The sequence below is a fragment of the Tamandua tetradactyla genome, chromosome 1 (genome assembly GCF_023851605.1).
Source record: "Tamandua tetradactyla isolate mTamTet1 chromosome 1, mTamTet1.pri, whole genome shotgun sequence".
Taxonomy (NCBI): Eukaryota; Metazoa; Chordata; class Mammalia; order Pilosa; family Myrmecophagidae; genus Tamandua; species Tamandua tetradactyla.
The window spans coordinates 196,286,353-196,309,241 of record NC_135327.1 but is presented as its reverse complement, the minus strand read 5'-3'; the positions used below and the strand labels follow the sequence as shown (position 1 = coordinate 196,309,241).

Sequence of the window (22,889 nt, the reverse complement as noted above, 5' to 3'; positions counted from 1 at the left end):
AAGTATAAAACTTCTAGAAGAAAACACAGGAGAAATCTTTGTGATTTTTGAGTTAGGCAAAAGCAAAATAAAAAATTCAAAATTATAAAAAAATTAAATAATTGAATTTCATCAAAATTAAAACTGCTATTCAAAAGAAGCCACAGATCGGGAGAAATCCTTCTTATTGAGAGTTGCCTCTAAATTAACTTCATACCACCTTCTATGGTTTGAATAGCTTTAAATTACTTTTCTTTTAATATAACCCAGATAGTATCATTATATACTCCATCTCCTGAGTGTACCAGATGATAAGTAATATTTCACTCTCAGGAACTTTATTAATTTTTATACTTGTGATTTTGAATGTCTGTTACACTCTGCCAAAACTGTTTGCTCCACTTTCTCATGTTTCCTGGTATGTAGCTTTTGTTTCTGTATTTCCAGAAGCTGCCCGAATTCCTGAACTTAAGTACTTCTCATGTAGTTAAGTAGAATATGAACTCTCTTTGGCTAGAAACCATCAGAAACTAAAAAATGTTAAAAAGACTTTAACAATTGAAAGAATAATGAAAAAATACTTTGAACTTTAAAATAGGAAATCCTCTGAAGCACTTTGCATCAGAAATAAATTCCCGATTGGACAGAAGTTCTTACTGATGATTTTTTAGAAAGATCTTGTGGGTGAGTCAATTTTTTTGAACCTTAAGAACACATACTAATGCTAATAGGGAAGATATTCTCTACATTTTAAGTTTTAGAATCTTGAAATGGGATCTTGAACTCTGACTCCAAGTCCTAAAAATAGGCATCATTCCTATTAGACTTCTGATATCCTAAAATTCAAATCTGGTTCGTAACTTTATTTACAAAATTAGCAGGGGGGAACATACAATTTATTCCTGGTATCTGGAACAGTTCTGTCAAGGCCCACTCTTCTACTGATAATGGTATTTAATCCATATTTTAAAAATCCTTTAATAAATTCTGGGTCTGAATAGTTAAAATTCTTACCTGCAAGAAAAGGTAATTAGAATTATATGAGTAAAGGTTTACTACTATCATTTTGATGCAGGACAATAAGAACACTTTAAAGCATTAAAAGGTGAAGTCACTCCTTTTAAAATGAATCAGAGTCATTTTCTTGGAATCTAAACCATCCTCAGATGACAAGGTTAGAGGTGGAAAGTATTTACAGAAAGCAAAGCATTACCAAATTAACAGCTACACTGTAGTCATTCAGTCTCTCAAGGGAAGGAAGTTGCTCAGCCTCCTGTGTTCCATTATGATTCACAACTGTATTATGGATTTGTAGTAACAGAGGAATTGAGGTAAGGTGGGAGAATGAGAGTTCAAACCCCTGTCCCAAATTTCTGTTACTGAGAATAAAACAAGATATCAGAGGAAACCCCAATCATATCAATCATAACAATAAATGAAGTTGGGGTAAACTCTATTAAAAGAGAAAAACTCTTAGATGGTGTACTGGTTTGAATCTGTTGTATTACCCCAGAAAAGCCAGGTTCTTTAATCCTCACTCAATATTGTGGGTGGTAACTTTTGATTAGATGGTTTCCATGGAGATGTGTCTCCACTCATTCAAGGAGGAGTTGCTTACTAGAGCTCTTTAAGAAGGAACCATTTTGAAAAAAACTTTAGAGCCCACATAGCCAGAGACCTTTGGAGACGAAGAAGGAAAATGCCGCTGAGGGAGCTTCAGGAACTGGAAGCTGGGAGAGGAAGCTAGCAGACTTCGCCATGTGTCCTTCCAGCTGGGAGAGAAACCCTGAACTTCATCGGCCTTTCTTGAGTGAAGGTAACCTCTTGTTGGTGTTTTAATTTGGACATTTTCACGGCCTTAGAACTGTAAACTAGCAACCTAATAAATTTCCCTTTTTAAAAGCTGTTCCGTTTCTGGTAGATCACATTCTGGAAGTTTGCAAACTAAAACAGATAGGAATGAAAGACAAAATATAATCCATACAAGGTAAACAAAATGAACTTAGATGGTTAAAAGTGAATGAATGGTCAAAGAACAAGGAGTCAAAATATCGTTTTAAAAAGTAGAAGGTGCATGGGTAGTTCAGTGGTAGAATGCTTGCCTTTCATGCGGGAGACCCAGGTTCGATTCCCGGACCATGCACCTAACAACAACAACAACAACAAAAGCAGAGAATTCACTAGAAGGAACATTATAGAAAATCATTTTATAATGATAATATGTTACAATAAAGATTTAACAGCAATGAGCTGTACGCATCAAATAATACTGCAATAAAATACTTAAAGAAAAACTATTGGAAATATCAACATACAGTCACAAATAACAATGAAAGATTTTAAGAACTCCAAATCAGAAAGAAGGTTAGAAAGAATATGAGTAATGTAAATAAGTTTCCTTAGTGGATCTATACTGCTCTTTGTCTTCTAGAGAATAAACTTTCTTTTCCAATGCCCAAGGAACGTTTTCCAAAACCTATCAGAAGGCTGTAAAGGGGGTTCTGGTCAAGCTGGAGTAGCCCCATTCCTCCCAGGTCTGCCTTCTCACAATTAAAAAATCCTGGATGTAACATAACAGCTAAACATAAGGAGATTCTGAACAGTGGAAATAAGAAGGTGGATTGCCTGAGGACCTCAGAACTTGAGGAATGACATGGTGTTGAGTCCCTTGGATTTACTTTTGCCTTCCATACAACCCAGACAGGGTGCTGTAGAAGCTCCAACTGGAACTGCCAACAGGCACAGACACCAAGAAAAGCGTGTTCTCCTAGTTAAAGGATCAGGAAAAGGGTGGCCCAACTACAGAAAATCTTTTGGCAAGACTTGCTCTATTCCAGCTAAGCAACCGTGAAAAAACTACACTACCCTCTGTGATTTCAGCAGGGCCAAAGAGAGTGATCTTCCATCCACCTCTCACCCTAAGGAGGTGGAGGGTGGAACTCCAATTTCCTTTCCCACTGGTGTTGGTGGGCGAGCAGGAACCTAATCTTCCATCCCATGTCTGGTAGAAGCAGACAGTGCTCTGATCACCCCAGTAAGTGGTAACAGCAGGCTGAGTAGGGAGCTGATTTTCTATTCTTCTGCCTTGTAGAAGCTGGGGATGCTTGATTTCTTCCACCAAGGTAGTGCAAGGTAGTAGCAGCAGCATGGTGAACCTCCAATCCCACCCAAGAGCAACAGGCTTAATGAGGTATGAGTTGGGGCTAAGTTAGCATTCCACTTTCCCCATACCCTTTGTGTCAGCAGAGTCCAATGGGGAACTGAATCTCCTCATACCTGCCTAGCAATAAGGAGACTGAATGAGGTAGTTGGCACCTTGCCTCACCCCCCATATTAGCAAGGTCTAGTGGGGAGCTGATCTTCCCCACTCCCTCCTGACATGAATGAGAAGAACCAGATCCTGCAAAGTGGGATAGTTGATACTCTGTGTGCTGGTTTGAAGCTGTTGTGTACCCCAGAAAAGCCATGTTGTTTAATCCTCATTCAATATTGTTATGTGGGATCTTTTTGATGAAGTTGTTTCCATGGAGATGTGACCCACCAATTGTGGATTGAACCTTTTAGTTAGGTGGTTTCCATGGAGATGTGTCTCCACCCATTCAAGGTGGGGTCACTTCTTGGAGTCCTTTAAGAGGGAAACAATTTGGAAAAAGCTTCAGAGCCCACACAGCAGAGACCTTTGGAGATGCAGAAAGAAAATGCCCCTGGGGAAGCTGTTCTGAAAGAAACCAGGAAAGAAAGCTAGCAGACATGGCTGGCCAGACAAAGACTATGGATTTTTTTGCCCAAAGCATTCAATAACTTGGGTTTCAAAGAGAGAAAGAGTTTATTACTAGGCACAGAGTAGGAGAACACATGGCCTGGTGGCCCAAAATCTGTCTCACTGAACTGCAGTAATTCTGATAGTTTTATTAGAGAAAAGAAGGGGCGGGTTTAGGATAATAAGCACCTAGTGGCCCCAGATGATGTAATTAGAGGTGAGCTAGTTATTGAGCATGCGTAGATTGATCACATGCCTAGTCATAAGTAAGAAAATGGCAGAATTAGGTACAGGCGACCTGCAGGTCAAAGTCCAAGCTACCATGCAAGTCAGGCAGGCCCACTGTGGCTAGATCCAGTCTCAGCCATTAAGACAACCCTGGACTTGGGGTGGATCAGATCCAAGACCCTTCATTAATAAACATTCAGGGCTGTCTTCAGTGACTCTACAGTTGACTCTAAAGTTTCAACAAGACTCTAAAGTTGAAAGATGGATAACTGGGTACAAATGTAGGTTAGTCACAGCTTTTTACAATCACAGGGGCAGAAGATAAGGGCTATAAAGTCATTATTAAAGATCAAGGCAGCAGGATTACAATTTAGAGATTTCAGGAATTTTCCTTTGTGTACTCCAATATATCAAACTTTCAATTTCTTCTTTTTTTCATTCCTTGCATTCTTTATATCCTCCCTCAGTTCACTGATTTGATTTTTTGATGAGGTTTTCCAGGTCTGTTCGAACATTCTGCATTAATTGTTTCAACTCCTGTATCTCATTTGAATTGTTGGTTTGTTCCTTTGACTGGGCCATATCTTCAATTTTTCTAATATGATTCATTATTTTTTGTTGGTGTCTAGACATTTAAGCACTTTAATTAGTTTATTCTGGGGATGGTTTTCACTTTTTTTTTTACCTAGTATTTTCTTGCTGGATGACTTTGTTCTTTATATGTTCTTTGAAATTCAGTTCAGCTTATTCTGGACCTCTAGCTTAGGTTTTGTTTAACAGATCAGAATTTTTCAGTTCTCGTTTTCTTGTTTCTTGCCCTGCCTGTATGGTGCCTTTCCCCCCACCTCCCCCCCGCCCTTAGGAGGGTTCTACTTAGGTCTTATAGACCCCAGCCAGATTTTCCCAACCAAACTGGCCTCCTGTCAGGAGAAAAGAGTCACTGCATCAGTTTTCCCTGAGGGTGAGACCCAGCAGATTGAAAGGCTTTCCTGTGAAGCCTCTGGGCTCTCCATTTTTCCTATCCCCTCAGTATGTGGTGCTCGCCTGTCTGCAGGTCCCACCAGCATAAGGTGATGTAGTACCTTTAACTTCAGCAGGCTTTCCCTACTGGGGGCGCAGTGGAGACAGGAGAGGTTGTAGGCTGGTTTTAATCACTTCAGTTTTTCAGACCCCAGGGTCTCTTCAATGATGTCTTCTTAGGTCATTCTTTCCCTACCTGCTTTTAAAATTCATGCAGTATTTTTATTTCTTTATTATTCCTGCCTTATACTATGCCCTAGTGTATTTTCTAACTAGAATATAAACTGATTGACATTAACAAAGCCACTACAAATTTAAATTTTTCCAGATGCTGAAAGTAACAAATGGCCAAGTAACCAAAAGCCAGATTCTTTGAAATTCAGATGATCATGTGTGCCAATTCAAAAGGGTTATGTACCCTAGAAAAACCATGTTTTAATCCTGATCCATTTTGTGGAGGCAGCCATTTCCTTTAATCCCTATTCAGTACTGTAGGTTGAAAATGGATAATAAGCACCTAGTGTAAAGATAAATTAAATTATCTTTACAAAGATGTGACACACCCAATGGTGGGTATTAACCTTTGATTAGAGGTTAATCTTCCACCCATTCCAGGTGGGTCTACATTGATTTACTGGAATCCTTTAAAAATGGAAACATTTTGGAGAGACCAACAGAGCCACAAGAACCACAAGAGCCCACACAGCCAGAGATCTTCAGAGATGAAGAAAGAATATGCCCCTGGGGGAGCATGATGAAACAAGAAGCCTGGAGAGAAAGCTAGCAGATGTCACCATGTTCACCATGTGCCTTTCCAGTTGAGAGAGAAATCCTGAACATCAATGGTCTTCTTGAACCAAGGTATCTTTTCCTGGACGGCTTAGATCAGACATTTTCACAGTCTTAGAACTGTAAGGTAGCAACTTAATAAATTCCCCCCCCCTTTTTATTTTTATAAATTCCCCTTTTTAAAAGCCATTCCATTTCTGGTATATTGCATTCCAGCAGCTAGCAAACTAGAACATCAAGGTTATTTAAAAATCCATTTATATTTCTTACTAAACTTAACTGATTTCTTAAATACAATATGTTTGAAGCATCAGCATGCATATTCTCATTTTATTATATTTTATTTAAGTGTTATTACCAGGCACATTGCTCAGTTTATGTAACTTAACATTTTGTTATGATAGCTTATTTTATCAGAAAGTTTGTATAAATTTAGGGAGAATACACCTAAGAGAATAAAATCACATTTGTTCAATTCAAAATTTATCATAAAATTCCTTTTACTGGTGGTTGAAAACAACTCTTTGTTTTCATAACATCTTAAAATTACTAACAATTTTAAACAAATATTAACAATTAATCTTAAAATTACTAACAATTTCTAAAAGTATATTGACTCAAGTTTAGGAAAATATACTGTAATTGTTTAATTTGTCCCAAGTCTAAATCCAGGACTTTTTCATATCTCTCAAAGACTTTTCATTTTACTCACTGAAATTTGATAATTAGATTTTATTCAGTTCCTCCTATACAAGGCTATTTATATGTCAATATTTCAAGTAATGATCTCATTACTACAGTTACCATTGCAAAGGTTTTATTGGAAACAATGATAACAGTAACAAACATAGCCTATTCTGTGGTATTTTTTATGCTTCTAATCTCCAGGCCCAGTAAAAAAAGAATTCTAAACCACAACACAACCATATCTTTCTGTGCCTAGCCTTCTGCCCATAACTGCTTTAGGTGGTTAAAGCCTTAGGATAGGGATAGGATGCATAGACAGAATGCAGACTGGTTTGTGATCTTCTGAGAGTTTCTATGTCCTTCTTTAACTATTTCCAGTTATTAGATTTATTTTACTAAAAGCTGTGACCGGGACCATTGGAGAAGATCTTTACTTTTTCCAGAGGCAACCCTTTGGCAGTTTCCTGCTGCCTTAAAGAAATTCCCAGTGTGTTTTCTTTCTGACGTCCGGATTTGTTTACAATAATTACAAAATTAAGGTTTTGAATTTTGCCATTTTTACTTTTTCACTTCAGAAGTACCAATTTATGTATTTATATAAGATGCCTTATTATTTCTAGGCAGTTCAAATAGAATTCTTTAAGAATTTTATTATTAATTTGCTATTGCCATCTGGAAGTATGAGAATATACATCGAACAGGCAGAGAGACACAAATAAAAAGTTAGTTACACAAGAAACAGAAACGCAGAAATAATTCCAAGAGGGACAACTAAAGGGTTGAATATATTCTCTTATCCCATTTCTACCTTTTAGCAGAACAGTTTTAACAGTCATGTCTTTAATTTTAACGGTAATGGTAGCATTTTCATTTTAAATAATTTTGAGGCCAGATTGTGTTACAGAAAGAAATCCTTTTTTAATAAACTCAAACAAAATCTATTCAATTTTCAATACAGCCCAAGGGCTCCCTTTTTAAAAAATTTCCATAATCAATTAGGAATATTTGATCAATACAAGTACAGGAACATATCAATCAATAAATTTAAACAGACACTTAACACTTATTATATTTAAGTAATGCACCAATTAATAACTAGACCAAACACACCAATTTACAACTAAACAGGCATTAAATGTTTGACAAACCAATTAACAAAACTCTTACTATACCCAGGTAACACACTGGCTGGCACTTAAACAGGCCTACTTAATTTTATTAAATACCAATTAATTGTTGGATTACTCATTTTTTTAGGAGTATACTCAACAGACAAATTTAGGTCAGGGCCTCAAACCCTGTATAGACCATATACTGAACACATCAATTAACAATTAAACAGACATAAAACACATAGCACACCAATTAACAATTAAACAATACGTAGGTAACACACTGGCTAACACTTAACACAGGCCTTCTTAATTTCATTAGACACCAATTAATTGTTGGCTTAGGTCAGGGCTTCAAACCCTGTGTAGTATGGTACCCCAGAATAGAAGGTGTAGAGGTCAAAGCAAGGGGGATCATTCTGGAAGCATGACCCAGACCTAAGTCAAGGGGACTTGGAATGCATGCTTACTCCCAGATCCACTTTAACCATGATGACCCACTCACCCAGTCAGGTGTCTGGACATGGAACTGGAAACAATTTTTCTTTTTGAAGCTTTTCAAGGGGTCAAAAGTCTCTGGAGTACCGGCAGAACAGAGAACCCTGGTTGCTGAGCTTCTAGACTAAATTCAGTCCAGCAGCTTCAAAAGGCTCAGTCACCTGGCTCTGCTGGGGCTCCCTTTGTGGTCACCAAATTGTTACTGGAAAAAAGGCCATGGATTCTTCTGCCCAAGGCCCTCAATAACCAATTCCTGTGACACTGGGATTTCAAAGAGAGAAAAGAATTTATTACTAGGTTCATAGTAGGATAGCACATGGCCTAGTGGCCCAAAATCTATCTCCTTGAACTGCAGTAATTCTAACAATTTTATTAGAGAAAAGATGGGGAGGGTTTAGGATTATGAGCACAGCAGCCCCGGATGATGTAAGTCCCTGATTAGGTGAGCTAATTATTGAGCATGCGCAGATTGATTACATGCTTAGTCACAAGTAAGAAAATGGCAGAATAAGGTATAGGTGACTTGTAGGTCAAAGTCCAAGCTAAGTAATCAAAATCATCCCTTAAATTCTCATTTCTTGATTACAGCACCATATACCTTCCCAGCTGACAGAGAAAACCTGAATGTCATGGGCCCTTTCTTGAGTCAGGATATCTTTTTCTGGATGCCTTATTTTGGACATTTTTTATGGCCTTTGAATTGTAAACTTGTAACTTAATAAATCCCCTTTATAAAAGCTAACCCCCATTTCTGGTATATTGCGTTTTGCAGTTTTAGCAAACCAATATACTTTGCTTCCCACCTTTCCTCTTCTGGTAGGGCCCAGCAGGGAACTGAACTCAGAGATATATCAGTGGGGATGTGTCAGCATGGGCAGGCTCCAGGAATCAAACCCAGTTCTCCAGCATGGTAAGTGAGAGGACAATTACATTTTAAACTGGGGAGGATAAGGAACTAAATGCAAGTAAAGGTTTCACATTTTACCGGAAGTTGTAAAACCTCAATAAAAGGAGAGAGTGTGAAGTTACATATGCATAATGTAATACCTAGAGCAACTACTATACAAAGTAATATATTAAAAAAACACCATCAATAAATCAAATGAAATCCTGGAAAATGTTGAAGTAACCTGCAGGAATGTAGTAAGAGAGAAACAGAGGAAACAAAAACAACAAAATAGCAGACTTAAGCCCTTACATATCAGTAATTATATTCAATGTAAATGGTCTAAACATACCAATTAAAGGCATAGATTGGCAGAGTGGATTAAAAACCACAATCCAACAGTATACTGTCTACAACTCACTTCAGTACAATGACATAAGTAGACTGATAGTAAAAGTATAGAAAAAGATATATCATCCATTTGAGTCTTTAACATTCTACTCCCAGCAATTGATAAACTCTGAGACAGAAAATCAGCAAATGATACAGAAGAATTGAAGATCATAAACCAATATACAAAATATTCCACCCAACAACAGTAGAATATACTTTTTTTTCCCCTAAAGGTATCAGCACTGGGCCTGAAGGGCAATAAACTCAAAGTGAGCTGTGTTGACTGGACTGGTAAGATCAGTTTTGGCAATTATAACCAACCCTAAAAGGTGATATCAGAGTTTCAGGAACAGGAAAACCAGAGACACCAATTCACCAAACTCAGTTCTAGAGTTATTTGTTGAGTTCCTGTTATAAATAAGCTCTGTCCTTGGTTCCAGGGTGCAAAGTTGACTAAGACACATTCTGCCGTCCACAACTTTTGGTAACTCGGGGAAATTGACACAAAGGCCAATAATTTCAGTTCAACGTAGAAAGCTTGATGATGTGCTGTGCACAGTGTGCTACAGGAAGATAGATGCGGTGCCATTAGCTCTGCCAGGTGGGAGTGGATGGGCCGCTGCGTAGAAGTCTTTCAGACAAATAAAGGAGTTTCAGATAGAACAGTGTACGAAAGGACAAGGAATAGCATGCTATGTACTGCCAACTACAAGCTAATGCAGTGACAATATGGTGGGAGGTGAGACTGGACAGAGATCAGTTGGGAACAGATCAAGAGAGACTATGGCAAGAAACAGATCCCAGAGAGTCTGTGTCCAAGTCCTGTAAGTAATGGAGAGCACTGGAAGGCTTTAAACCAGAGAGAGACATGTCAGATTTGCATTCTAGGTCAATTCTTTATGGTGTCACTGTGAAGTTTGAATTTAATGGGGACAAGACTGAAGGTGGAAAAACAAGCAAAGAAAACTATCTCATAAAGGTCCAGATGAGAGCGATGATGAAGGCCTGAAGTGAAACCGGGCATGAAATCAAATAGTGAATGGCAAGAAGACTGTAGTGGGAAGACATTACATTCACTAAGCAGGATGCAAAAACCTCCTGGACCTCAAAGAAGAAGGTATTTTGTGGATTTAGAATCTAAATAGACACCCTAGGCAAAGACTCAGAAGCAAATAATTTTGTTTTTCGTAATATTGTGATTTTTTTTTTATGCGTTGGCCTAGGAACAGTTTCTGGTTCTAACAATTTGCCAGAAATTCTTAAATTTTTTTCAAAGATTTATTCTGGCTTCCAATTTCCAAACTCATTTTCTTTGGAGGATTGATTTTCCATTTGGTTTTTAAAATTTGAATGCAGTATGATGATATGTTCGGATATTAATCTTTGTCCTTTCTATTATTTTACATTCCCTTAGAAATTATTCTACCCACATTTGGTTGGAACTTATTCATTTCATGTTTGTTTGGATCTCATGCTCGCATTGCCTAGAAGAGAGGCAACTTTGGTAGAAGCAGGAAAGAAAAGAAAAATAAATCAAAATTCTTATTTACTCACAGAATCAAGCTTTCAGGAACCAAAAGGGAAACAAGGTACAGAGCTCATCCTCTGATGTACAGGAAAAAGACTGGAGGAGGACCAAGACTACCTTTGCTCTTGATAAGACAGAGGAGGGTCAGATGGGCAGGAGGTAAGGAAGAGGTGAGCTGGCTTCAGGATCTCAGGACCAGAAGGTGTCATGAATGACATGTTGTGCAACTGCCCATCCAATTCCTGGCTCTATTCTTTTCAAAGCACAATAAAGTAAAACCTGTATTACTCAAAAGACTGTTAGTGTACTGGTTAGTTTAATTTTCTGTCTGAGGATTAGAGAACTCCATTAGTTTTCATCTTTATTGTTGAAAAATCTTTCTAAAATGCTCCTTTTCCTACCTCACTAAATACAGCTTATTATAAATGATTTAGTCATTTTCATTCAACTAGTATTTTTGCTCTGTGATGAGGGAATATAAAATAAGCATAATACATGATCTCTACACTTTAGGTGATTATAAATTAGGTCAGACTTGAAGACTTATAAACATGAAACAAAGGACAAGAAACAATTCTAGAATGTTCAGTATCAGAGGGAACTTAAGAGGGTGCAATGGTAGTTCTATGGTAGAATTTGTGCTTGTCATGCAGGAGACTCGGGTTCAATTCCTGGTCCATGAACTTTCCCCAACAAACAAACAAACAAGCCAAAACAAACAAACAAACAAACAAACAACAACAACAATTCAAATGGTGCTGCAATAACAGGAAACTCTCTTAGCAAAATAATGAAATGTGACCCCACCATATAGCATACAAAAAAAACCCTAAAAATCATCTAGTTCAATCCCTTTAGAAGTTAAGAACTTCTAAATTCAAGTGGTTTGTGTACAACTGATAAAATTTACAAGTGGTAAAAAGTAGAACAGAGTTCAGAGCAGAGATTTCATTCTCAGCAAAAAGAGCTATGAGAGGCATTATGTAGAAGAAAGGACAGAGGCTCTTCTGAGTCTCTGAGAAGCTTTGAGGTACCAGGCATTGCTGTAGACATGGGGACACATCTGTGAACAAGGCAAAGGTCCCTGTCCTCCCTTATAAATTGCATAGAATGCAAATTAAAACATGAGGGATACCATTTTTTTTTCACTCATCAGCGTGACAAGAAATTTTAAAGCTCAATAACATCCAGAGTTGCCAAGGGTCCAGGGAAATCAGTACTCTCATTCACTAGTAGTGGAAGTGTAAACTGGATATACTGGTAGAGAATGATTTAATAGTTTCTATTAAAATTAAAAAAATGCATATACTCCATGGATAGTGCTCCTGTTTCTAGAAATCTGTTCTACTCAAAAATAGCATTATATATATTTAAAAATGTATGTAGGTGTGGTAGTTAGATTCAGTTGTCAACTTGGCCAGGTGAAGGCACCTAGTTCTGTTTCTGTGGACATGAGCCAATGGTACGTGAACATCATCTGTTGCTCATTACATCTGCAGTTGGCTAGGAGGCGCGCCTGCTGCAATGCATGGCGTTTGACTTAATTGGCTGGTGCTTAAATGAGAGTGCGCAATGTAGCACAGCCTAAGCAGCTCGGTATTCCTCATCTCAGCACTCGCAGCTCAGCCCAGGCCTTTGGAAATGCAGAAAGGAATCACCCTGGGGAAAGTTGTTGGAACCGAGAGGCCTGGAGAGAAGGTCAGCAGAGATTACCCTGAGCCTTCCCACATAAGAAGGAACCTCAGATGAAAGTTAGCTGCCTTTCCTCTGAAGAACTAACAAAATAAATCCCCTGTTATTAAAATCCAATCCGCCTCTGGTGTGTTGCATTCCTGCAGCTAGCAAAGTAGAATAGTAGGGCAGTGCAATGGTGGCTCAGTGACAAACAGGGACGTGGGCCCTGGCAGGAGGAGCGAGTGGAGAGGGGAGGGGTTCATGGCATTACCAGGGCACCGCCTGGCAGCCTACACGGTGGAGGCACGAGGTGGGGCAGGCACAGGCACACCTACGCGTCCTGGAAGCACCTGCTTTGCCTCGGTCCCTTCCTATGTCACCACTTCTGCCCGAGGCTTGGGGGGGACAGGGGACACAGCGTCGGGGATGTAAAAGCCCTTGGAGAGGTGGCTGCTTCCTTTAGATACCCCCAGGCCAGCCTCCCTGCTGCCTGCTGCCGGGATGGGGACCATTATTGCTTCAGAGGGATGAGGAAAGGGTAAGAGCTGCAGCCTGGGTCAGGAAGCCCGAGAGGAAGGGCTGCCCCTCTCCACTGCACCAGGAGTGCGCTGCACCAGGAGTGCACTGCACCGGAGTGCACTGCACCCGCTGAGCTGAAGACCTAGGTTCGATTCCTGGAGCCTGCCCATGAAGAAGAAAAAAAAATATGTATATATATATGTGTGTGTGTGTGTGTGTGTGTGTGTGTGTGTGTTTATTTCTCTTTATGTATATGTACTATAAAAGAAGTTCACTGCTTCCTGGAGCCTGACCATGCAAAAACAAAACAAAACAAAACATTGCGTCAGTTTGTAATTGTAAACACTGATAGCAGCTTAAATATCCATTAATAGAGGAATGGTTAAATAATATTGATGCATTCATACTATACAACCACTAAAGCATGAGGCAGAGCTATGTGTATTTAGCTAAAAAGATAGCCATAATATATTGTTAAGATTTAAAAAAACAAATTGCATATGGGTCATAGGGAAAAGTTGGTATACATCAAACTGTTAAACATTTGCCTTTTTAGAGTGAGAATGGAGGGTCGAGAGAAAAGAATTTCTTTTATGTATGTATATACACAAACATATGTATGTATTCAAGTGATAAAGATTATAGGCTATTTATTTTATTATTTTTTTTTAGTATTTAAAAAAATGTTTATAAATGAGACTCCAAGCTATTAAACATATTTTAGGGTAGAGACAGTGAGGATGCCAAACTAATAAACTAATATTAGTTTTATGCCAAATGCCAAACTAATAATCCTCTGAATCTATGGCCAGCCACTGACCATACCTGCAATTTCCTGCAGGAGATCTGCTCCAAGAGCAAGGACAGGCAACACGACTGCTATCTGGAGCCAGAGTTGCAAACTCGAATGTGACCTCTGATTACTGGGCCAATCTCAGGTGACCCCTACACCAATTAGACTAGGAGCAGGTTGCCCTCTCATCTCAGAAACACTGTTTCCCCTAAGCTGCATCTCTCTTTGCCTTCCTTTGCCATCTGAGTGGTAAGACTTTAAGAACCAGAATTGGGGTGTAGCCTCAGGGCAAAGGGCCCAGGAGACAAGCAGTGGCACTCTTGTAAGTGCGACTTATAGGACACACTTGTATCCTGTCACTAGGGCAGTGTTTAAGGCCAAAACCTAGTAATCAAGAGGGAGGGCCATGGACATCAAGCGTTCACAGAATGCATGCTGGTTCAAGCGTTCACAGAATGCATGCTGGTTTCCAAAGTCTTTCATCTCTGCTCTAAGCTTTATTATTTTCCTCCTTCCATTTTCTGTGGGTTTATTTTGTTAAACCAGATGTTAACATAGGAAAAAATATGTTATGAACATAATGGGTAATAAAAGCAAGTTTTAGTCTGCAAGCTACCGGAATGTAATATACCAGAAATGGAACAGCTTTTAAAAGGGAATTTAATAAGTTACAAGTTTACAGTTCTAAGGAAGTGAAAGTATCTAAATTAAGGCACCAACAAAAGGTTACCTTCAAGCAAGAAAGGACAATGGGTCAGGAACACCTCTGTCAGCTGAGAAATCACAGTGTCTGGCATCTGCTGGTCCCTTGCTCCTGGGCTCTGTTACTTTCAGCCTCTCTTCCTGCGGAGATTCCTCACTTTGCTTCTGTGGGTCTGGCTTTCATCTCTTGGCTTCCCTTGGCTCTCTCCAGGTTCTGGCTTGCTTAACATATGATGGTGATGTCTGTTGGGCTCCGATCATCTCCAAACATCCGTGTCTGTTTTCTGAAGCAACTGTTCCCCAAGCATCTTCATCTATCTGCTCTCTCTGTTGGCTCTGAGGCTTCTGTCATTTCTAGCTCTGGCTCTCTCTCAAACGTTCCATCTTTTAAAGTATTCCAGTAAACTAATCAAGACCTACCTGGAATGCATGGAGTCACATCTCCACCTAATCAAAAGGTCACATAATCTAATCAAAGTTTCCACCCTACAGTATTGAATCAGGATTAAAAGAAATGGCTGCCCTGACAAGATTGAATTGGGAATAAAATATGGCCTTTCTGGTACTTTCAAACCAGTACAGATAAGGACAACAGAATACCTACATATATATTGAAAACACAGTATTACATATTGCTTAAGGATAGTATACAGAGGATATGTAAAAAAATATGCATGAGAATGATAGCTATCAGTTTAGAGCAGTGACCATTCTGGACTTGGAGGGAGAGGGAAGGAATGGGGTGTGGTTTTTGCCATACCTATTAAAATGCACTTCTTTAAAAAACAGGAAGATACCTGAAGCAAATATAGTTTGGGTGGTGAACACATGCATACCTGTTTTATTATTTTATGTACATATATCTTTGAAATTCATAATTTAGAAATTAAAATTGCTCTAAAAAAGATATACTCTAATTCTTCCAAACATGAAATTTACACTGTATTGTACCCTCAAACTAGCTTACAAAGAAAATTAAAATACTTACTAAATTTTAAAAATGATTTAGGTGTTTCAGCTTCAGCTACATCAGACCTTTTGATGTTTAAATGTGGTGGTGGTATTTGCTCTGAGCCTTGGGTATCTTGCAGATGCATACTTCTTTGAGGGGACCAATTTGGTTCAGGATCCTGGATTCTCTTCTGCTGGTTGTTGTCATGATAATGGTGAAAATAAATAAATAACAGAGATGTCCAGATCCCAAATATGAAGGACCCCAAAAATAAACACTGGATTTTGGCGTTTCTCATTATAAATCTAAGCATTTTTGAACATCCATTTTTCAATTTCCTAAATCAGAAATATATAAGAGAAGCTATATTAGATGTTTGAATGGTTTGTAGATATCAACTTGGCTTAATTCAATTTTAAGTGTTTTAAAAACAGAAGCATTTTGATATCACTCCTTATCATGTACTTTGATAATAAAGTTTTTTCTTTTGGCAAAAAAAAACATAAAAGCTGACATGCATAAGATTATGCAACATAAAAAAAAATATGCTTATAAAACATACGGCTTCATTTAAAATCACTGGCCCACGCTGCTACGCTAAAGGAAATAATGTGAAAAAAAGACTCATCTCTAACTCATCCCTTAGTGCGCAATCTGCCCTGTAGTAACAGTATAGGTCTCTATTTTAAAAATCTGATTTGACACCAATCTGATTGTTAAAAATATAAACAAAAACCCTACAATTAGAGAGAAAGTAGGCCAATGAGAACACTGGTCCACTGCAGATGGGAATATAAATTGGCCACCTGGCATCATTTTGGCAATACCTAGTTAAGCGAAAGGTATGCCTATTGTACGCTGAAGCCATTCCATTCCTGGGAATATACCCCTAAAGAGATTTTTATACATAAAAGGAGACATGTACAAAAACGCTTGCTGAAGGAAAAATTTGTAATAGTGAAAACTACACATAACCTAAAGTTCCCACAACTGGAGAATGAATGAAGTGAGGTTTTCATTCAACAATGGAAATGAAATAATGGAGCTAATTATATAAATACTGGACAATTTTAAAAACATAATTTGAGCAAAAAAAAGCAAGTAGGGTATGGTGCTACTTATATAAATGTGGAAAACATGAAAAGCAGTGCAATTTTTTATGGATACATCATATGTAGTTAATATATGAAAAAAATTACACATGGGAATGATCAACACAAATTCAATATGGTGATAACCATGGAGGGAGGGTATTGGGGAGGAGCACAAAGAGCTCCCGTATCCTTAATTTTATTTTTTTAAAAAACTCTGAAGGAAATATGGCAAAATGATGAGTTCTGATAAAGTTTGATGATATACAGTGTTCATGATTTTTCTCTACATTTCCCTTATGTTTGAAATATTTCACAATCTATCAAAAAAGTATAAAAGGAGAGAAGAATGAGAAAATCTTCAGAGGCTTCCTTTAAAGATTTGAGATTGAATTTGTGTGCTTGTCTGATCTCCCTCTTGACTTCACTATGAGTAAAAATAAAGTTAAAAACTCTCAAGAGCAAACAGAGTGGTGGAGGGGTCATCAATGGATTCAAGATTTCAATACATGTTGAGAAAACCGAAAGCTACTGGAAGTGTGATGACTAATTTGGAAGGACAGAGGAAGCCACAGCCTAAAGTGTGCAGTAAGAGGAATTTGAAATAGAAACAAGTTTGGCAGACTCCATAGAAGCTCTAGGGTTGCCAGGTGAAGCATGAGGAGGTTTTGGGAAAGGACCCAAGTTTATGTGCAAGAGTCAACCTTATTTACCCATCCCTATACAGAAAAGTCAAAGCAGGGGCCTGGAAATGTCTTCTCTGGAAAAATTGAACTGTAGAGACTCATCCTGTCTTTAGGCACAGTAAGAAACAGAAAGGAGGCTTAGGGCTGAGAACAAATATCTGAATATAGAGTGTTTAAATCATGTGGCCCTCCTTCCTTCCTCGTTCACAGGATCCTAGCAGCCAGGCTGCAATAACTAAGGTAGGAAATGGGAGAATTATTCTATGAGGAGAAGACTGGCTCCAGAGGAAAACCACCACAATAGTAAAATTTGAGATCCCCCCAACAAAGCAGGTGACTCCCAATCCAATCACCCAAAAAGACAGCATACCTGTTGACAAACTCTACCTTAATGCCTGAGATTCTAGTCAGCTGTTTTGTATCTCACTTTTAAATAGGAATGGAAAGCCAAAGATTGATAGAAATATTTGAGAACGCCTCCAAAAAGAAAGAAAAGATAGAGTCAGAAAGGAGAATAAGAACTCTTAAAAAATCAAAACACTGATCTGATTGCTAAGAGAAATCTAAGAAGATACTGCATTCATAAAATAAGAAATTTCCAGAACTGAAAAGGCCCACAGAATGGCCAACACATTGAACGAGAAAAGACCTTACAAGCTTAGAGGGTGTGTGAAGGGGGTGGGGAGGGTGAGGGAAGTGACGTGTAAAAGAAGAACCTGAATGACATCAAACTTCTCAACAGAAACACTGGATTATAAAGTGAGAAAGGAATACAAAATTCTAAGGTAAAATGATATTCAACCTAGAATTCTATACCCAACCTTAAGTTAATCAAGCTTGACAGTGAAATAAAGATATTTTCAGACATGTAAAGACTCAGAAAAACTACCATACATGTATTCTTGGAAAACTACCCATGGATTGTAAATATCAACAAAACAGAGTAAATAAGACATGGAACTCAGAAAAGTGTATCCAGCATGCGGGAGAGGCAAAGAGAAGCCTCTGGATGACAACTCTGCAACAGGCCTAGAGAGCAACCAGCCCACACTGGAACAGAAACCAGTGAGCTCTGGATGCATCACCCACATCCTCCCAAAAAGGGGGTGGATCAAAGGAATATCTGATTTAATGGATAATTTGTGATCAGGAAGTGTAGGTAGATGATACATGTGATGGTAGAAATTAAGGAACAATATTATTTAGACCAATAAATATGTAAATACTGATTACTGTTTTAACCAAATTTTTAAAAAAAACATTGATTAACTGGGAAAATAAATTAGAAGAAATAAACTTAATGTAAGAAAAGTGAAGTTGATGTATAAAATAAAATCAAGAACTGGAAGTGTAAGTATATTATTTAAAATATGAAGGAAGCATCAAAGGAAACATCAAAAAGTCAAAAGTGGTTGCTTCACAATGAGATTCCAACTTCACATCCTCGAGGATGGCTATTATCAATAAAACAGAATAAAAAGGGTCGGCAAGGATGTGGAGAAACTGGAACCCTTGTGCATTGCTGGTGGGAATGTGAAATGGTGCATATGCTGTGGAAAACAGTTTGGTGGCTCCTCAAATTGATAAACAGAATTACCATGCGACCTGGCAATTACACTTCTAAGGATATACCAAAAAGAATTAAAAAGAGGGACTCAAACAGATACAGTTACACCAATGTTCATATCAGCATTATTAACAAGAGCCAAAAGGTGAAGAGAACCTAAGTATCCATCAACAGATGAATAGATAAGCAAAATGTGGTCTACCCATACAACAGAATATTATTCAGCCATAAAAAGGAATGAGGTTCTGACGCATGCTACAACACGGATGAACCTTGAAAACATTTTGCCAAATTGAATAAGCCAGGCACAAAAGGGCAGATATTGTTTAATTCCACTTATATGAGGTATTTAGAATAGATAAATTCATAGAGACAGAAAGTAGAATAGAGGTTACCAGAGACTGGGGGAAGGCTGGATGGGGAGAGCTGCTATTAATAGGAATAGAGTTTCTGTTAGGGATCGTATAAAAAGTTCTGGAAACAGCGGTGATGGATACGTATCACTGTGAAGGTTCTTTTTTTTGTTTTTTTTTTGCCTTTTTAAAAAACATTTTTTTATTGTGAGATACAACATATGTACAAAAAAACAATATATTTTTTAAAATATATTTTAACGAGTAGTTATAGAACAGATTTTGAAGTTTGGTATGGGTTATAGTTCCACAATTTCAGGTTTTTCCTTCCACCTATTCCAAGACACTGGAGACTAAAAAGAAATATCAATATACTGATTCAGTAGTGATAATCACTTGTTAAATCCTAACTTATTTGTCACAACTCCTTCTTCTCCCAGTCTTTAGGGATGTTTGGGCTATGCCTATCTCAACTTTTCATGCTGAAAAGGAGTGTCGTCAGTATGAGATGAAGGATGGAACTGGTTGATGTTCTTAGAGAGATTGGCACTCTGGGTTTCAGGATTTATTTGGCCTAGGAACCATCTGAAAGTTTTAGGTTTCTGAAAAGTAAACTTACTGCATGAAACTTCTGTTGAATCTCAGATAGACCCCTGGGTGTTTTTTCTTTTTCTTTTTCTTTTTTTTAAATTTATTTTATTTATTAAACATACTTACATGCAAACACAAACATTCCTACCGTATGATCATTCCATTCTACACATATAAATCAGTAATTCACAATATCATCATAATGATCATTTCTTAGAATATTTACATCAATTCAGAAAAAGAAATAAAAAGAAAACAGAAAAAAATTCATATGTATCATACCCCTTACCCCTCTCTTTCATTGATCACTAGCATTTCAATCTACTAAATTTATTTTAACATTTGTTCTCCCTATTATTTGTTTTTAATCCATATGTTTTACTCATCTGTCCATAAGGTAGATAAAAGAAGCATCAGATACAAGGTTTTCACAATCACACAGTCACATTGTGAAAGCTTTATCATTATACAATCATCTTCAAGAAACACGGCTACTGGAACTTAGCTCTACATTTTCAGGCAGTTCCCTCCAGCCTCTCCATTACACCTTAACTAAAAAGGTGATATCTATTTAATGTATAAGAATAATGTTCTAGTTTGCTAACTGCCGGAATGCAATATACCAGAAACAGAACGGCTTTTAAAAAGGGGAATTTAATAAGTTGGTAGTTTACAGTTCTAATGCTGAGAAAATGTCCAAATTAAAGCAAGTCTATAGAAATGTCCAATCTAAGGCATCCAGGGAAAGATACCTTGGTTCAAGAAGGCTGATGAAGTTCAGAGTTTCTTTGTCATCTGGAAGGGCACATGGCGAGCATGGCGTCATCTGCTAGCTTCTTCTCCAGGCTTCCTGTTTCATGAAGTCCCCTGGGTGGCATGTTCCTTCTTCATCTCCAAAGGTCACTGGCTGGTGGACTCTGCTTCTTTGTGGCTATGTCGTTCTGCTCTACTTTCTCTGAATCTCCTTCATTCTTCAGAATGTTTCCTCCTTTATAGGACTCCAGAAACTTATCAAGACCCACCCAAATGGGTGGAGACATGTTGTCACCTAATCCAGTTTAACAACCACTCTTGATTAAATCACATCTCCAGGGAATGATCCAATTCCAGATTCAAACATACAGTATTGAATAGGGATTATTCTACCTTTACAAAATGGGATTTTGATTAAAACACGGCTTTTCTAGGGGACATACATCCTTTCAAACCAGCACAAATAACCTCCAGGATAACCTCTCAACTCTGTTTGGAATTTCTTAGCCATGAGAAATTTGTCTCATTTCTCTCTTCCCCCTTTTGGTCGAGGTTTTCTCAATCCCTTGGTGCTGAGTCCCAGCTCATTCTAGGATTTCTGTCCCACATTGCCAGGAAGGTCCACACCCCTGAAAGTCATGTCCCATGTAGAGGGGGGAGGGCAGTGAGTTTGCTTGTCATGTTGACTGGAGAAAGAGGCTACATCTGAGCAACAAAAAGAGGTTCTCTTGGGAGTGACTCTTAGGCCTAATTTTAAGTAGGCTTAGCCTATCCTTTGCAGGGTAAGTTTCATATGAACAAACCCCAAGATTGGGGCTCAGTCTATTGCTTTGGTTGTCCCCACTGCTTGTGAGAATATCAAGAATTCTCCACTTGGGGAAGTTGAATTTTCCCCCTTTCTCACCATTTCCCCAAGGGGACTTTGTGAAGGTTCTTAATGCCACTGATTTGTACACTTAAAAATGGTTAAAATGGTAAATTTTAAGTTATGTATTTTCAAAACAATAAAAAAGTGTTTGCTTTTAGGGAATTAAATTGGACATTAGAAAGGCAGTTGGGCAGGAGTCTAATTTTCTTTATGAGACTTTGTTTTTTTCTATGCATATATTAACTTTGATAAATATTTTTAAAAAGTAAAGATTAGAAAAAAATGTTTAAAATAAAAAGAACATGCCTACCAAGTAGCATGCATACTGGTAAACACGTGAACATAGCAGCCCTAGGTTTTCCCATAGACATCTTCTGTATCTGCGAAAGATCATCAGTGAAGTAAGCCTCAAGGACTCCAGCTTCATCAGAGTCTACCACCCTCTAGCTTTGCTTTCTCCCTCTTCGCATGCTTGGATACATCCAAATTTCTTCCTGGCATTTGAATATTTAGTATGGTCACCCATTTCTGCTTTTTACTGACTTGAGAACAGAATTTAGCTTCTACAGGTTTGAACCTTGGCATTCCCCAGGAACTAGACTGAATATACACTCTGGGTCTTATTGCTTTTGTTTACTTAGGAAATTCATACTGCTTGACAGAACCTAGTACTCAGAACAATTCTGGGGCATCAAACTACTAGAACGGTGACATCCACCCCACCCTACCCCGCCCAGGACCAGAACACACTTGGATAAAGGATCTTATGTGGTGGATGATGTGTTGTGGCAATAAGATCCGCCCCCCCCCCCCCCCCACTTCAGGACTGAGACACTCATTTACAACTAACTACCCGAGTACTTGGCTGTTGAGGACTCACAAAGCTGAGTCCCTTCCCAAGAATTATCATTGGCTGAAACAAGCTGCTTTGCCCAAGATTACCCCTCTTCCCTCAGGGAAACTAGCATTCAAAGACTGGCTGATGGGCCCAACTACCATGTCTCCGTTTGGGACAACTCTGAAGAACCATCCCCATCTTAGAGCTGCCCATCAGATTGGCAGAGGCCTCTCTTGCAACTGCATCAGGGTTGAACCTCTTCCTCTGCTTGATCCTGCTTCCCGATTTTCTTGCAGGTGTATCTCCCCAAATGCACCACCTTCTATTAGATTTCATGCATGCAAATTTTTAAAATTAATTTTATTAATTTTTAAATTAAAAAATAAAACAAAAAATGCAAACATTCTTAACTTTTGATCATTCCGTTCTACATACATAATCAGTATGCATGCAAATTTTGGTCTCAAAGTCTGTTTCCTGGAGAACTTATTACACTTGGTTCTGGGAGTGATCCCCTTAAGAAACAGATGCTAAAATGAAAGTTTGGAGTTGAATCATGGGCTGGCACTGGGGAGTCTATTACTGGTGTTAAGGTGGAGTTTTGATAGTCCCTGACATGCTG

General features: G+C 38.3%; 1 protein-coding gene across 7 annotated transcripts in view; it reads right to left on the bottom strand.

The window, feature by feature from the left end:
- Positions 1-22,889, bottom strand: part of GALNTL5 (polypeptide N-acetylgalactosaminyltransferase like 5) — an 83,536-nt gene that overhangs the window by 58,917 nt on the left and 1,730 nt on the right. For 2 of the 7 annotated variants that reach the window (XM_077150352.1, XM_077150342.1), the window contains exons 2-3: positions 15,557-15,858; positions 873-993 (exon numbers count right to left, since the gene is read on the bottom strand). In XM_077150352.1, coding sequence (XP_077006467.1) covers positions 873-993; positions 15,557-15,833 — 398 coding nt within the window. In that variant the 5' untranslated portion in view covers positions 15,834-15,858. Of the gene's footprint in view, positions 1-872; positions 994-15,556; positions 15,859-22,425; positions 22,590-22,889 lie in introns of those variants that run through there. The other 5 variants (XM_077150402.1, XM_077150377.1, XM_077150386.1 and 2 more) reach the window with 3 other exon arrangements.